The 18,882-nt window shown below is 37.3% G+C and overlaps 1 protein-coding gene across 3 annotated transcripts in view; it reads right to left on the reverse strand.

Moving 5' to 3' along the window:
- The window catches only part of LOC124171872 (ER degradation-enhancing alpha-mannosidase-like protein 1), a 109,591-nt gene that overhangs the window by 5,311 nt on the left and 85,398 nt on the right, over window positions 1–18,882 (reverse strand). For 2 of the 3 annotated variants that reach the window (XM_046551250.1, XM_046551251.1), the window contains 3 exons: window positions 10,499–10,619; window positions 3,240–3,410; window positions 2,849–3,019 (listed from right to left, as the gene is read on the reverse strand). In XM_046551250.1, coding sequence (XP_046407206.1) covers window positions 2,849–3,019; window positions 3,240–3,410; window positions 10,499–10,619 — 463 coding nt within the window. The remainder of the gene's footprint in view (window positions 1–2,848; window positions 3,020–3,239; window positions 3,411–10,498; window positions 10,620–18,882) is intronic. The other variant, XM_046551252.1, reaches the window with a different exon arrangement.

Here is an 18,882-nt window from a genome sequence, read left to right on the forward strand (position 1 = left end):
ACTAATCTGCATTGGAGTAGGCAATATGCATCAAATGAGGCTTGAATTTTTTACTTGGTGACATTTTTAACCCCCATAATATTGGAACTGTAATATAATAATTAAAATTTAACTATTATTTGATAACTGCACAATAACTGATGGCAGGGAAATTATGTCCTCTAGAGAAAAGACACGCAGAACTAAATAATGAAACAAGACAGAAAAAATAAAGACTTCCTACTTTTACTTTCTAAATTCTGCCTTGTTTTACATTGAAATTTGGTTTAAAAAACATTGTAATTTATGATGATAATGTAACATGTTTGAATGGATGTACCTTGTTGGGAATAGCACCTAGGAATAATAATATGGCACCGGAGAGGAAAATGATTTTCTCACTAAGTGATAGTGATGGCACAATATTTATGTTTTTCCCCCACAGAACCTGTTTATTCTCACTGATGACTCAAGAAAATTACACTTCACAACCAGTAAATTTCAAAAAGCTGAATAATTTAAACTTTACTGAATGAAATGACTGTTTGGGGAACGATTGGATTTCATATGATACCAGAGATAGGACATAAATTTGGACATTCACTGCTATAAGGGGATGTTACCAATAAAATTTAAAAGAAGTAAAAAATACCTAATAACAAATTCATAAGTTCTTGAAAGGTTAATTTAGCATTCATACAAGAAATATTAAATGGTTGATAAACAATTGCAATTGCTTTGGCATGATTAATGACAGGGGAGACAAAGTGTACAAACAAAACACTTTCACAACATGATACAATGAAAGATGAAAGTATTTATTTCATCCCATTAAGAGCAAAAGAGTCTTTATGAATTCTAAAAATAGTCTCCTCACATTTAAAACTATTTCCCATCAGGGGTATGGAGAAAATAGAAATCATATAAATTAACAGACAGCAATACCACATGAAAAATCAAGAAAGATTAGCATTCTAGAAATAAATCAAAATGAAAATATCACACATCAAGTCTGAGGTGACCTACAACCTTGAAAAAATAGAATTCTTTGATTAGGGATGGATGGATCCAGAATTTTTTTAGATTCAGATCCAAATCGGATACTTGATTTTAGGCGTCGGGTATTAGGATATTTTCAGATCCAAATGCTTTTTTAATTGCCTGCCATAAAACCAAGTTATTATTCAAATTTCTTCTATGTAATTACCATCAAAGGAAAGCTATTTAGATTTTTGTACACATTTTAATATTTTCAATGATTAAAAATCATTTTTATGAGCTTTCAAGTTATTTTTTAAAAACATGATATCTTTACACACATGGGATATAAACCACTGCGCTTGTGTTTGGCAATGAAAATAGGTTTCAATCTGTGGATAAACTAATCGACTGTATCTAATTTTCCTCACAAACATTTTACCCGAATTTATCACTTTCTCATCACATTATTTTGCATCCCATCACATTGTTTCGCATCCCATCACTTGTGTTTCCCCTGCAAATCCTTTGGTTGTGGTGAGGTTTTAGGATTTTGCACTTCCTCATGATAAGTTTCACGCCACTGAGCACGCACATGGCATATGCTGAGCTCTCCTTATATTAAAAAAAAAATGTTTCCAAACAATGAAATATTTTATCAATATATCATCAAAGTAAATTGCAACTGTACAATCTGCAACATAATTGACAATGTTTGGAACAACATTGACTTCACGTGCTACAAGGTGCAGGAACAGAACGAGATGACTGCTCAGCCATCTCGATAGGAAGGGGTTGGTAGCAGAAGCCCATAAAGGAGATGTGGAGGGAAGGAGCGTGATCCCTCCGTCTTTCAAGCAACAGGACTACCAATGAGGAGTCAAGGATGAACATGTCCTATCTTGCTAGTTTGTGATGTCGTTGCCTTCATAGCAAAGCCGGGCAAGCTATGTGATATATGGAGTTGGCGTTTCCAGTCTGTTTCTTCTTGTTTGAGAGTGCTAACGCTACGGTTTTCTTTGCAAATTGTGTTGCTTGTAGAATGCTGAATATTGGGATAATTTTGTTGTACCTAAAAGAACTTTGTGCCAATCAATTAGAGCTTATAAAACTTAAATATTGTCATAAATGCATCGCGTTTGGTCACATTCTCATTTGAATCTCGTGCATAGCATACAATTTCCGAAAGCTTTCAAGACATCTTTGGTTCAAGTAAGCCACTCACCTAACATTTATCCTCCAGAAAAGGGAGAATTGAAGCAGTTAGGGCGAAAAAGGTCAGTGGGTGTGATGAGGTAGGGATGAAACACATTTCCATTGTTCTCGTGTAACTTGATATTTTCTTTCAAAGATAATGATTGATAGAAGATGGTCTGTGCAGACTTGGAAAGGAAAAAAAAAACATCAGTAGCATGGGCTGATGGAGGGCCTAGGTAGTTTTTTGATATCCGTGACGTAATTAATTTTGACATGATTATTATCCTATGGCACAGAGATTCTCCCAATGGTTGTTCATTCTCTTGGGAGGAGTCACTCTATATGCATATCGTATTTTATCTTAAAATTTTCCATGGCTGAAATTCTATTGCTTAACCAGTTCAAGAGCTTTAAAACAAAATGGTTCAGGAGTAGGACAAGCATCGCAGTGCAATGGCGCATGCGAAGAGAAGACTGGAACTCTTTCCACTCCCTCTTATGGGACACTGCATTCGCTGAAGCATTAATTCAAAAATTTCGATACAGACCCGATGTCTTCAGCAACTTTGGATCCGAAGTATCCGATTAAGGGCAATATCCGCGAATGCTTGGATCTGAGGTATTCGATCCGACCATCCCTAATTTTGATGGAAGCAAACTTCACTAAAAATATAAACTAAGAATACACACTCACCAGGTATAAATACTTGCAAGTCTCGCTCAAAAAAAAACTTTCCATTCTGTCTTCTAAAGTTTTGTCGATAACACTATGTACTGTGGCATAACCACACTTAGCTTTGGCAATTTTGTTAAGACTCTCCAGTATTTCCATTCCAACATGCAAGTAAAATGGGTTCTTCGTAGCCTGGCAATGTAAAAAAATTAGATTTCTCTCTCTCAACACAATGGTCACAGAAGACAAATTGAGTGAAGACAGAAAATGATGCAGTGTTTTGTGTATTGTAATTCAGGGAATATATACAAATCATAAAATATAGTACCGTTGGGAACATAAGCAACTAGGCAACTAATTCAGATCAGCTTAATTGAATGGTATGGAAAGACATAAAAGCACATTCTCTCACCTGATACAGTAAATACGTCGACTCGACAAGCTCTGGGCGAAGTGGATAGAATGTCACATCGGCTGAGATTTTCTGCCAATTAAACCTCTCAGGAAGAACTCCATAGCGTTTCCAAATAGAAAAATACAAGGCATGGGTGCATATAGCTTCTTCAATATCACCATGAAGTACCTGAATTATAAACAAAAATATATGTACGATGGTGTTTCACTTTCGAGAGAAGAAAATTCCACCCATGAGTAAATTGGAGTGGAAGAGAGAGAAGTTCCTCAGATTGGACCATTAAAGAGATTCACATGAGATTCAACCTTTTAGCGCACTGGAATCATGGTTATATTGGCCAATTGATATACATACCCATCATCCTGGTAATACTCCTCTGTCAGATTTTATCAAACTAAAATAAATCCTTGCTAACTGCTAATAGCTAAACATAAACACAAGACTATGCACCAAATGGCGAAATCTCCCACAAGGGCACATCTTGCTCATGCTTCAGCAGTTCCTTCCCAGAACAGCAATTAGGGCTGCCTTTTGCAATTAAATACTTTAAGGAATTAAGCTCGGACTCAAAAGGATGTGATCCACTGGAATGCACTAATGTCCGCAAATTACAAAGCAGCAACCCAAATTCTATATCTATTGGTTAGAAGGGTAGCAGATCATCTAAAATGGAGGTGGAATTCTGCATCTCCAAAGCGCTGAAGAAAGGCAAGGTTTTCTCCCAGAATCATCCTTATAGCCAACTCCTGCCGGAACTATCTAACTCGTTGGATATTTCTCTAGTGCCCAAACAGATGAGGAGTTAGAGTGCAGAGTCTGAGAACCATTTTCACAAATCCTCAAAAACATCACGTCGCCCCCAGAGCCAACCAAATTGTTTGTTTTTCTTGTGATCATTTGGTAACTATGAGTCATTTTGTGCATATTTTAATTAATTTCCAAGTTTTATAGAAAAAAATGCAATTACTTCGATGAAAAACGTGTTACGATGTATGTGGTATGGTTCACCATTCTCTCCATTTGTATTTGATAATTTACAATAGAAATATATCGTATAAACGTGTGTGAGACCCACCCATATTTAGAGCATCAAAACTAAAGAAAAAAAATTTTTCCACCATTTTTTTCTTTATTCTACGGCGCAGTGTTGTAGACATATCAGGGTTCCCACTCAATCTAAATTATAATATGTATACATGTTTTTTTCCATGTTTTAACGGTCTAAATGTCTTCAAATTCACGGTTAGTAGATAAACCATTTTAGGCAGAAATATTGATCACGTAACAATCATCGGCCGCATGTTAACTACAGACACCGTGAATGCAAACGTAGAAATCAGAGTGAATCTCTCTCTTTCCTGACGTCACATATCGTTCGCAAAATTCACCTCCCGCAAAAGCTTGTGTGTGGGAAAATAGAGAGAGGGAGCAGGGCGCCAGGGAAGTTGAGAAGAGTCTGAATGTTTGCTAGTGTTCATGAACACTTTGGTTACCAGTCTTCCGACTTTGGTACGGGCTTAAGGTCAATGTGTCGTCATGGCACACGGACCAATGATTGCGCTTCGAATATCCGTGTGCAGATGATTCCGTGGCCATGTCTGCACGTGACTAACCTTGAAATATGATCAAAATATCCCATTTTCTTTTAATCTGTCAATCGTTGTTATGGTAAAATCAAGATTGAGAGATTTTGAAGGTTTTATGACGAAATTCACAGCTTATTCACGGTTTTCAAGGTTGTGTGGGAACCCTGCATATACTTTGACTTTTGACAGTTATCAAAATTTCCACAGTCAATACTTTTACGTGGCATTTTCAACTAAATTTACATGATATGTATAGTGCTCCGAGATAAGTAGGTATTCCTTCTAGTCTCACCTCATGATGCTTACTTGGGATGGTCAGAACGGATATCTTGGATCCAAATATCCATCAATAGGAGAATAAACTAAAATAGTTAACTTCCACACAATTTTATTTAATCGCTCACCCGGTTTCAAAGGTTACCTTGATAATGACACTATGTGTTGAAACCATTTCTCATGGAGATCAAACATTTCCACAAGCTATCGCCGAACACTGTTAATTATATCCATCAATAATGCCCTATACCTTACCTTGGATCCACATTTGTTGAAGAAATTGAGTCTGAATCCAAAATTTTAAATCAATGCTTTAACCCATTGGTGCATAGCGTCCAATATATCGGACGTGTGCATGTCTCACATGAATACTTCTCTAGTCGATAAATTCAATGAGTAAACTAAAATATTAGCGGAGGGGGGTGAAGACAGACATCCATTTGAACTTAATGCAGTATTAAAATGTAGCGCAAGTCAACTGGAGCCCATAACAAAATAAAATATGTACACACGTCCAACATATCGGACACTATGCACTAATGGGTTAAGATAAAATACGATATGCATATAGAGTGACTCCTCCCAAGAGAATGAACAACCATTGGGAGAATCTCTGTGCCATAAGATAATAATCATGTCAAAATTTATTACGTAACAGACATCAAAAAACTACCTGGGCCCTCCATCAGCCCATGCTACTGATGTTTTTTTTTTCCTTTCCAAGTCTGCACAGACCATCTTCTATCAATCATTATCTTTGAAAGAAAATATCAAGTTACACGAGAACAATGGAAATGTGTTTCATCCCTACCTCATCACACCCACTGACCTTTTTCGCCCTAACTGCTTCAATTCTCCCTTTTCTGGAGGATAAATGTTAGGTGAGTGGCTTACTTGAACCAAAGATGTCTTGAAAGCTTTCGGAAATTGTATGCTATGCACGAGATTCAAATGAGAATGTGACCAAACGCGATGCATTTATGACAATATTTAAGTTTTATAAGCTCTAATTGATTGGCACTAAGTTTTTTTAGGTACAACAAAATTATCCCAATAGTCAACATTCTACAAGCAACACAATTTGCAAAGAAAAGCGTAGCGTTAGCACTCTCAAACAAGAAGAAAGAGACTGGAAACGCCAACTACATATATCACATAGCTTGCACGGCTTTGCCATGAAGGCAACGACATCACAAACTAGCAAGATAGGACATGTTCATCCTTGACTCCTCATTGGTAGTCCTGTTGCTTGAAAGACGGAGGGATCACGCTCCTTCCCTCCACATCTCCTTTACGGGCTTCTGCTACCAACCCCTTCCTATCGAGATGGCTAAGCGGAAGTTGGAATGATTTCTAAGATAAATTAATTTTATTCTAACCACCACAGGGCATCATGTACCTCTCCCCACTTTGCATCCCTCCCTGTGACAAATCATGCAGGCACTCATCAGCATCCATTTAATGATTGCTGCAATGTTTTTGTTTTGGCCTCCCACTTAATCTTAATTCCATTGAATTAACATGCATTTGGCTGTTCAAAGCATTTCATCCTCAAGATGTCCCTCGATGAGGTATTTATCACAAATATAGCCCAGGTTAGGTACACACAGTATAGAGCACAATGAAAGACACTAAAGACTCAGACAATAGGGAACTTGCATATATTTCAGATATAATCAATAGCCCCAAAATTATATAAAAATATATGTTTGCATACCTCGGTGAATGTTTTTTTATTATTTTATGACGTGGTTTGCGATATTTAATGCATCAAAGTTCACGAGAATTTTCAAATGCAAGAGAGAAGCGAAAACGCCCGATGATTGGCTGGTAGAAAAGTGACGTCATAGTTCAGTACGAGGAGGCACGGCGGCACGGCCATAATACTTGAATTGAATACATACGACGGCGTGGTTATGATTCATTTATTGAAGTGCAGACGTATCGGAGTTGTTCATTGTGACTTCAGAGCTATTATTTGATCTATTTATCCTCCATTGAAAGCGATAGATTGCGTAAAGATGAAGGAATATGGATATTCTTAGGCTGATCCTAGTAAGCTTCCTGTTACTGATTCCATCATGATAACAGGGTATTTTAGTGAAACTGTAGACTTCGTCGGCGCGGAAAGTCGATGCCGCGAAATGGAAAGGTAGCTGATATGCATCTGAAATGTTTTATAGTTCATAACAAAGTGAGACTTGCGTATAATATTGGCGAAAGCGTGTACTCATGTGAAATGTTTATTCTTTTGGCAGTCCGGTAGAGTCTTATGGTGAACTTATTTCCACCTCGAAGCTGTCGATGATACTTTCAACTTAATTACCTTGCCTGGAGGGCGACAGGAAGCTCTGAGGAAGCCAGACTATTAATGTTTCAATTTAGTAGCGATAATATAGACGAACTTCCAACAACTGGGGAAAGAGCAACATAGAACTGCACATTCTTTGGGCAACTTTGGGTTTGACTTTCCCTCAAACACCCCATTTCCCCTGTGGTGCACATCAGTCCTATCGTTATACGATGGCCTGACAACCTTTGAATGGATCCTTGGTTTATCCTGACAGCCAACTAAATGGAAATTGCTGATCCACACGTCTTCCTCTATCTCCACAGTTTCCAAATCAAGGGCCGCGGAATATTCCTCTTGTGACTCAACTTTTCCTGAAAAGCAAGCCGGCGTGGAATAAAATCAAAGAATACTGCGATTCATTTTTTGTGACCACCTCTGGATTCCATTCTTTTTCCATCTACAACTTCCTTTATCTTTCGGGGTAAACTATGGGACAAGATAATGTTTAAATATTTTCATTAATTTATAACAAAATATAAGTTCTAAAAATACCCAAAAGCCATTTTATTAATCCGCACTGATGAGTGTAAATTAATGTGGAAGATGAATGCTGTAGACGTAGTAGTTTTCCTTAGGTTGAGTTGCAAAGTTCATGAAGTTGACAAAACGGCTAATTTTTCGGTGCGCGGAGTCATTTATTGCACTGGCCGTGTCTACATTTTTCAATTTTTTTTGTAATAAAATAAATAAGAATTTAGGATAAAATTTCCTTTAAAATGACGTATAGTTCATTATTATAGCATGCAGTGATGCCAGGATATAAATTTGCCAAGTACAGCGGCACATCATTTTGACGCCGACAGTAGAAGAAAACGCTGTCTTCTTGGCTGGCACTCGAATGCATGAGGATCAACGTTGCTCTATATTTTCATATTTCCTCCCTTGATTTTAAACATCATGGGATTTTCTATGTCCTTCCGTAACTGAAATTGAACAAGTGCCATAAATAATTTGAGTCCATCGTAACCATCGAGAAACAAGTAACTCGATTTTTGTTGAGAAGTTGAGTTTTTATTCTACGGCGGCCGAATTATCGAAAAATCTCAGTTTCAAGTTATTCAGTCGATGAAATATGGAAATATTATTTATATTAAAGTTATCTTCGCTCACATAGCACACGGGTTTATCATTCCGTTTATTATACTCTTATTTTTCCGTAACGCTCATCCTGACAGACGGCATGCATCGAGGCTTTTCTTCTAATTTCCTCCGTGGGAATGCAGACGAAAATTTTTTCTGGGGTGTTATTGCACAGAGGAACAATGCACCACTTGTAATTTTTCCTTACTTCACCCATGTTCTCCTTTAAACGCAACGTGGCTCTTCCAAACCTGCAGTTTGGGCTTGGATCTTGGACTCCTACTGAACTATGACGTCACGGCCAAAGATTATTGGGGGCGGTATTTTTTAGCCCGCGAAACTCGGGCGACTTTTGGGAGTCATTTTCTAGTGTATAAACTGAATTTTAAGCAGAAAAAAGTATATTGCGGTACTAAGTATTTACTGTAGTATATCAGCATACTGTTTATAAAAAGTAAGCAATTTCCCTATTAAAGTTTCAGTGGCAATACCACCTTCTTTAGAATTAGGAAAATTTGTGGTAAATACCTCATTGAGGTGTATCAAGAAGTATCTCATACATATATAAATTTATATTAGAGATGGGTCGGTTCCAGTTCCCGGTACTGCTGGTTCTTGGCCTGAGGGACCGGTATCAAGAAATGATCGCATATAGTCGGTACTTGGGAACTGGCTCGGAACAGTGGCGAGGATTAATTTGGTGCCTAAAGTCTGTAGGGTATTCGAGGGCAAAAGGTGAAAAAAAAAAAATTCATAAATGTATTACTTTCCGATTGCATGTCGTCCATGTTTTTTTCTTTTCAGAGTAGCTCGCTAACACGTGCAATTAAGGGTTCGTCAGTTTGTCGCTCTCGCCAACACAGTGACATTTCCGTAGCCGCGGTTGCTTTCAAACGAGCTGACTTTTCGCCTGCCGCCGTCCATGCCATGGCGCTGTTCTTTCAACTTACCAAAAGTCTCTATGGATGTCTTCAAACGAGTCAAATCGCTGTGTGCCATTCCGTGAACAGCAGCAGGCAGAAAATCATTTTCTTTGAAAGAGGTCTCACGATTGAATCTTTTACATATTCAGTAATTCTTCGACACACGAACAAGATGCGCTCCGAGAGCTTGTTCCTACGTTGATGTACCTACATAAGGCATCGAAAAGTGTTGTTATCCTGCAGAATGCAACACTGGGTTTTAATTTTGTGGTAACTCACGCCCACTCAGTTTATCCAAGGTATCACTGTACCAGCGTGTTGAGCAGTTTATTGTTGAGGTTATAAGAACTGTGGCAGTGAAGCATGCGAATGAGTTGTCAATTAAAGTAACAATTTAAGCTAAATCGCAGGTTACTGAATATCTATTGAACTGACTCACAAGTTACAACAATTTACGGATGATGTCGTTGGAAGTTGGGGGAGTTTCCCTATTGATCCTGATGCTATGCGGTCTGTAAACTGTGCTCCGAGCATGTTTTGCATGGCCCTTCAAAATAAACATCAACCATAACTGTTTTCAGTGAACGCCAGTTCAGTACTGCAGATAATATTTCTGCCATAAAAAGAATAGATTAGACCCAGATAGGGTGAAAATGTTGAATTTAAAAAAATAAAACCTGGAGAAAGAACCAGTGGCTGACTGTTGTAATGCTCGGTAAAGGATTCTTTAACAAGGTGTAATTCAAACTTTTTTACTTGCCAAATAAAATTATGGAGACGGTCTAAAGTTTTTTTTTAAAGGGCTTTCCTGATAATTTACATCTTTAGTGAAATTATTTTCATTCACTTCTTGTGGTTGTTCATTTAAATTTGCCATTAATTCAGATAATAAGAGTTCATCCTTAGTACCGAGTATCAAGAACTGAGAACCAATGGAGGAGATCCGGGCCACTACTGAGAACCAAAAAAAAATAAGAAATGACTCATTTTTAATTTATAAGTTTTCTTATCCAATATCAAGAGTAATATTTTACCAACCTGAACACCAGCAAAGGCTGCCTGAAGCGAATCTATCCATGAAGTTTGGACTGCACCATTCATCATGTTCACATTTACATACAAGGGATGGTCACCATGACCTTTGTTACAATGAGGTCTCCTAGAAATTAATGAATAGTAATTTTAAGGATATTTCATACACTGCACGTCCAGCTAACGAATGACTTGAAATAGTATGAAATCACATAATAATCAATAATACTAATAATCCATTTTCATTACTAAACAACAACTAAACTATGCTGCACTTGGTTTTATTGATAAAAATTATAAATGTATGTGCTAAGCATCTAAAAATTTGAAAAGGAGAACCCTCAGCAGAATACAATGCAGAATATATCCCAAAAAAATGGATGATGGATTCCATAGAAATGTTCCTAGTCCCAAATAATCCTTGAGCAGAGGAGACATCTCTTAACTACAAATATTGCCTAAAACTATGTATTATTAACCACATAAAATAAACTGATATTCACAATACACATTCATTGCTGCCCATGGTTTTTTTGTACTAAAAAATCATTCAGAAATAAAAAAAACTCTGACCACATCAAAAAATTATTCCAATTATATCTGATTTTGGAAAGCTTTTTTTTCAACTTTTAGATAACCTTTAAACCACCAATGCAGCTTCCACTAGATAGTTTCTAATATCTAACTCCAAGGAAGAAACAAAGCTAAATGCTAACCTAATGGTGTTAGGCTCGAATGTTCCTTCAAACTTGGAATGTGTTGTCATTAAAAGAATCAGTTGAAATAAGTTCAATGTTGACATAAAAAGGAAGTCCACCAAGATGAAAATCAACACTAGAACGACAGAGTGAGCTGGTGAAATTTGTATCTTCACTCTATTCACCAATTTCTTTTAGTGAATTTGGCCTTTCGTGCCTTTTAATCCACTTCAAAGATGTTTAGGTTAGTGCAGTCAGGTATCTGCCGCACAATTGTCATTAGGAAATAATGATATTTTACCTTGAACGAAGGCATGCCATAATCAAAATGGCTCACTTGATCGTTCAAGTGTTAAACTGCCAATATTTATAAGCAAAAAAATAATAAGTTTAAACAAATTTAAACAAATAATAAAACACCTTAACAATCAAAGCAGTTTTTTCTGACAAAGAATGCATACTTAAAATAACAGGACTATAAGTACATATTAATGCATTATTTAGGCAAAAAAGACTGAATAGCTTGATAGTAAAAGATTCAGTACAATATGTACACAACTATACGGAAATCAATGATTATAACATTTTGAAAAGTTAAGCGCTTCAAAAAACACGCCAGAGGAGTACCATTTCTTTATGGAGTATCAAGGAATGAAAAAGAAAAACTATTCACTACAAATCCAGACATTAAAGAATAACAGCTGGATAAGGAACTGATTTTCATGCACATGATCACAAACCAAGTTGACTAGACGTCTTGAAACTAAAGAAAGGTTACAATAAGTTAGATCTAAAAACTGAGAATTGAACGCTATCTAATTGCTTGGATAGCTCTTCAACTGCTACTCTACACCACCTATCGAGTGCATAACTCAAAGCTTCTATCATGTGTAATGAGTATTTAGATGGATATATAAGTTCCAGCAGTCATCATGGCTTCAAGCATGACAAATCCATCATAAGCAAAATATGAAAAGCTATAAATTAAAATCTATGGACCCTCCAAAAAACAAATTCAATGCATCTGGATTAATTACTAACGTATCCCAAATGACAATTGAAATCATGTAATATAATTGGCTCAATATGATAGGAAAGGAATTTGATGAGTGGCTAATGAGAACCTCAATTCCTATCCTCATCACTGCACAAAAACTGCTTCATAAACTAAAAATGGCTAAAGCTATATTTCCCAACATAATCACACAGGTATAGGTACTCATTCCTTATGGATAGAAGTCCGTGAAATTCGCGAGACGCGATATCGCGAAATCGTTAAGCAAAAACGAAATTTCGCGTTTTTGCGATTCTGGTGAATTGGCGAAAAAATCACATCTCATGAGTCACAATCTATTAAAGCCTAAGCCTTCACTGTTTAACGCTGCCGACATTCATTTGCTCTATCTAATTACGATTCCAAGGTCAATTGGCTTGTATAGTCTCGCGCATAACGCATCCGCGTAATATCGTGCACTGTAGTGATTTCTCCGCCGGAATTTGCCGTTAAATTTATCACAGCCTCTCTTTTCGATTCCCATGTATCAATCCTGAAATATTCAGAATGGGGCGCTTTCTCACCTGAAGAATTAGATATTATGAATTAAAAATGTGCTGAATGAAATTTAACGCGGTCGCGGAAGAGCGGAAATACAAGCTCACGCTCCCGGTACGCGTCAATGACGAGCAGTAATTCCGGTGACTCACCGCGACGCATTAAACAGCGTTATTGGATAACTTGGTGCAGGAAAACCTTGAGTGTGGGTCTAATGTAACAATTCTGTCGAATTAAACACGGCCGCTGGCTGGGAACGGGCCGCCGTTCACGGCATGGCACACGGCGTGGTGAGTGAGTCGTGTCGTCTGAAAGCGGCCTGAATTTCACGGCGTCGTGACGTGAACGGCGGCCGGCGAAAAGTTATTTCGTCAGAAAGCGGCCTCAATGCAGCACTACCTGTATTTTACGCCGTAGGCGGCGCACCGCCGAGCCAGATTGAAATGGGCGCCACGGTGACCACGGCGTCCGTCAACGGCGCCGTGCCGTCAACTGCGCGATTCGATTCGTTTAAAAACATCTACAGACACGTATGATTATTTGAAAGCACTAGCAGTTGTGGGAAGGAAGGAGCACAAAGGATAGGAGGAGAGGGGGTTCTTCTTATTAGCGGACGGATCTTCGGATATTCGGCTCTGCACTGAGCTACAATGCAAAAAAAATCATTTCGACATTGGCCAAATCTAATATCCAATTCTTCAAGTGAGAAATGTCTCATTCTAGATGTTACAGAATCAATAAATGGGAAATAATTTTTCAAGTTTTCTTTGAATCCGATTATGTTTCGTTATGTGTGCTTCTTTCACTAACTTGCCTGATCGATTGGCAACAGCTGTAATCAAAACTAAGCGTTTTTGTTGTATCTATCTGCTGTCCTAGCTTCCCTCAACACCTGGGTGAGGGGTATCAAAAGGGAAACCATGACATGAAACATTTTGGCCACTTTGTAAGTTATACAGTACTATGGTTATACCGTAACTACCCAGCACTCAGTTTGAAAACACTATCGTGAGTGGTTGAGTTTTGCGGTTGGACTGTTTTTTTATCGTGGTTCCTGCTTTAAATATCGAACAAAGGAATTTTAAAATGCCAAAAGCTAGTGATACCGTTCATACCAGGGCAAGTGATTTCAACTCAGAAGGATTTAAGGTGAAAGACAGTATTACTGTGCAAAGTTTGTGATAAAAGATTGGAATTTGAAAGATGTGACACGTTGTTAAAGCACATCAACAGCGATACACATAAATGTGCGAAAGAAAGGGGACCCGCAAAACGACAGCTATCATTTGAACACTCAGTCAAAGAAAGGGAAGGAGGAGCTTGTTGTTGCTACTACAGAAGCATTTTTAAAGGCTTCATTTAGTGTAGAGAATTGACAATGCAAAAATTCTGGAATGGCTCTCGAAGTATACACATATAAGGTAGTGGGGATTTGCCGTTTGCCGATCGTATTCACCAAGAGTACATACTTGAACCATTCATATACCTTGAACCAATTAAGTTGAACCATTTCTTTCATTTAGTTTTATCAGAAATTTTGTACAATCGAAATTGTGTTAAATGTTATGTAAAATGAATTATAAAAGTTTAAGTATTCATGAAATGTGTATCACAAAAAAATAAAACGCCTATAAACGTGGGAAAATTGTAGCATTATAATAACACTGCCAAGATTTTCTACAACATCGAAATCCTGTGGTTTTAAAACGAATATTAGCAAAAAATAAAACCACTTTCACGGACCTCTACCTATGGATCAACAAAATGGGTACTTAGCTTTTTAAACGAATAAAAGACTTTTCTCAAAACGACCAGAACTACTGTAACAGTAGACATATATTGAAGTTATCACAGTGATAACACGTGCCATCATCTTACATGCAAGCATTGTTTCAAAATTCCCAACTGGTTGCGAAAAACATGTATTAAAAACTCAAAAGACCACCTTCAGTGCAAATAAAACAAATGATACAGTTAGCTTTAAAACAATTAAATGGACAGATACTGATGTGAATCAATAATTATCAATCCAAGAAGATACATAGTAAGTTTCTGGAACATAGCCTATGGATGAATCTCTCAAGCAAACAGAAGATCCAAAACCAGAACTTTGTTGTGCCTACTACCTTCTCAGACCATTCAAGCACATAGGCACATGCAGACCAAATCTCTGGAACCATGATTTCTACACTTTTTTTCTCAGCACCATTCTTTTTCCATGAATATATTTAAATAGGACTTAAAGGGCTGCACAGACTTTGCAAGTAAACCTTAAAATGTCACCAATGAGAACAATATTCATGAATTAGTTAATAGATCTTTGATGTCACAACTTGGAGCCTTATTCTGAATCAGGGGTCAAAATTCATAGCGCCCAATAATAAAAATATATTTCCATTTGTGAAAAATTTGCTTATTCATCCTGTTCAATGTTTTTAAAAGAATTTCAGTTCGCGTAAATGACACTTCGTTAACATTTACAAATGAAATATCCAAATACAATTGCGATATGGATACAGTATATCACACACATAACCCCTTGCTTGCTGTTGGCTGGAACCTGTCGGTGTAATTATAAATAAATTAAAAAGTAAGCAAAACAGGAGTGCCAAGGGTTAAAATGGGTTGTGGAAGGAATTCACCTTCACTCAACGGCTGATTTTTCCAAGTATTTTTTTAGTGAACAAAGAATGCATATTGTATTACTGTACAAGTATGGCATTTTAATCCAGTCACTCAAACAGTGGGGAATTGCTGCCATTACAGCCCTCACACATCCACTAGCTGACCAACTTCAGAAGTAAGTCATTACCAACTCCTAGCTGATAACTTTGCAGGGCCAGGAAATGCAAGGCTTTAATTTATTAATTAAGTATTATTTAGTATTAATTATCAATGTATATATTATAAATAAGAATTATAATATATACATTCATATTTTCTCACATGCAACCTTGGGTGTATGCCAAACGGTTTTCCTCGCCACAAGTCTGGTTCGATCTGGTGAACCACGAACATTGCCACTTCCTTGGAAGCAAGGAAGTACAAAATAAATTCATCTTCTCTCACCTCCAAGGGATTTGTGACATCCCTCAATCTCCTCCCCTCAGCCCGTAAACTTCTCCGACCTTCTACTTTGTAAGCAATTAAATCCTGCCTACAGGAGGAGGATTCAAGATGGCGTCTGTTGATAATAGATCAGTTTGTGCCTCGTGCAAGGATTTCGTTAATTTTAAGGATAAAGTCATCGTTTGTGATCAATGTCCAAATATCTTTCACCATAAATGCACGGGATTGAATGACTTAGTATTGAAGGCATTATTTGAGTGCCGCAAAATATTTTGGAAGTGTTTTTCCTGTTGTGCTTCGACGATCAAAGTTTCTAGCATGGCGGCCGATATTCGGTCTTTAAAGGAAGAATTGGTGACCTTGAAAACTGAATTAAAATCTATCCCCACTCAAACGAAGTGTGTGACCTTTGCTAATGCCATGAAGAAGGCTCCTGTGCCCTCGAGAAGTGTTGGTGATGATAAACCGGTGCCCTTTAGTAATCTTCGTACGGCACCTAAAGTTCGACAGTCTGTAAACGATTCGGCGTTGAAGGATGTGAATACTAACTTTACTGCTGTCCCCCACCCAAATTTGGCATCGCTTCCCAATTCTGGAGAGCTGAAGTTGCCTCAAGTAGACTGTGATGAGTTTCAGACGTATTATCCTTGCAAAAAATGCAGAGCTATTGTGAGAGGCAAAGCTGTAGCTGACTGCCCGCTGGTGGCGTGTGCCGTTAAAGCACATGTCCATGTTTGGAATTTGGACCCTTCGACGAAACATGACGATGTAGATAAGTATTTGAAATCAAAATTCGATTTTGATATCGATGTGATGGCACTAACGTCTAGGGCACCGTACTCATCCTTTAAACTCTCCGTCCAAGAGGATTAATACGAAAATGTATCGGACCCAAATATTTGGCCGGTTAATGCAGTGATTAATAGGTTTATTGAGCAAAGAAACCAAACTATGTATTCGTACATCCAATGTTGCAAATAATGACATTCAGTCGTGACTAGTGCGCAATCTTAAAGCATTGCCTCGATAAGCTTATAAAAATCATTCGATCAATAAGCACACAGGTGCTGAAAACAATGTCACTGTTACTGATGTCCAAAAATCCCGACTAGTGCGGCATCTTAAAGTCGTATCCTTGAATGTTCAATGTTTAAGAAACAAATATGAAACCTTAGAGTTATTTTTGAAAGAGTAAGATGCTGATATTGTATGTGTAGTAGAGCATTGGTTGGTGTGTGACGAAGTGCAAAGTGGTTGAAGGTTATTTTATTGCTGCCTCTTACTGCCGAGATAACATGAAATGTGGTGGTGTGTTGGTGTACATTAAAAATGGATTAAATGCCTCCATTTCTAAAATAGCCTTGGACCTGTGCTGCGACATGGATTTTGAGTGCTGTGTATTGGACCTGGTGATTGAAAAGTATCATTTATTTGTTGTTGGAGTCTATAGATCACCTTCTGGAATTTTTCTTTATTTTTAGATAATTTGGGTATGCTCTTGGAGAAATGCTTCCATAAACAAAATTATATTATTATTTGTGGAGATTTTAATGTTAATTTCGGTCAGGTATACAATATGACTACTTGCTTGTGGGACCTTTTCTCAGTTTATGATATTAAGCAAACAATATTTGTCCCCACTAGACAAACAGTTCAGTCTGCCTCTATTATTGATAATATATTCGGCAATCTACAATTCAGTATAGGTCAATAATAATAATAATAATTTTTATTTACCGAACTGGCAATATACATTGCATGGTTTCGTCACAAAAATCACTATGATACGAATTACATAAATACAATAATACAAATTACATAGAATCATTTAAATAATCGCTAATATCATAATAGGCTTTACCTGCTAAAAAATTACATAATTTAACTCTGAATAGGGAAGGGGGACAGCTTTTTAATTCAGGTGGAAGTTTATTAAAAATGATGGATGGAGTGTGATGAGGTCCCTTGAGAGCTAGAGATAGATGGTGACTTTTGAGGTGAACGTCACATTTTGAGCGAGTGTGGTAGTCATGCCTTTCATGATTCCTTGGAATATGCTCAGGATGCATTTTAACAAAAGTGGCACAATTCAAGATAAAAATGGAGGGAAGTGTTAATATTTTTAGGCCCAAAAAGATCAGTTTACCAGGAGTCCTCTTAGGCACTTGAACCATAGCTTTCAATGCTTGCTTCTGTAGAGAAAATAATTTTTTTGCATGGTGTGAAATTCCCCAGAACATAATACCATAAAATATATGAGCATGAACATTAGCATGGTAGATAAGTTTGAGGGTAGAAAGAGATAGAAATGGGGCCAGCCTTCTAAGCATAAATATACCAGTGCTAACTCGATTCATGATGGCTTCAATGTGTGGTGTCCATTTAAGGTCGTCTGAAACCAGAAGACCTAAAAATTTAACACAGTTACTTTGGGTAATGGGCTCATTCATCAGATTAAGTTGGTGATTAATTATAGGTGTGACACTCTTAGGGTGGAAAACCAAGAAAACAGTTTTGTTAATGTTAATTGATAAAATGGTTGGTATTGCACCACTCAGCCATCCTGGAAATTGAAGTATTGACAGAATTTACCAGATCAGAAATATTTCTAGAATGTGACAGACATGAAGTATCATCAGCATATAACACAACATCCTGTTGAGGAAACAGGTTTGGTAGGTCATTAACAAAAATAATAAACAGGAGGGGGCCAAGTATGGAACCTTGGGGGACCCCAGTATTAATATCTAAAGGAGAAGAGAATGAGATATCATTACTATACTGTGACCGGCACGTATATTTCACAATTTGTTTTCTACCAGTTAAATATGATCTTATCCAGTCCAAGGTTTTTCCTCTCATTCCAATGTTGGCCAGCTTAAGTAAGAGAATATCATGATTGACTATCAAAAGCTTTTGACAAGTCATAAAACACTCCAAGTGAGTGTAAATTTTTGTCTCTGGCATTATAGATGGAATTTAACAATTGATATGCGGCAGTAATTGTCGATCTTGCTTTTCTGAAGCCATGCCGTGAATCATGTAAGATATCTTTTGATTCAAGATAAGAA

This window comes from Ischnura elegans, chromosome X, assembly GCF_921293095.1.
Source record: "Ischnura elegans chromosome X, ioIscEleg1.1, whole genome shotgun sequence".
Classification (NCBI taxonomy): domain Eukaryota; kingdom Metazoa; phylum Arthropoda; class Insecta; order Odonata; family Coenagrionidae; genus Ischnura; species Ischnura elegans.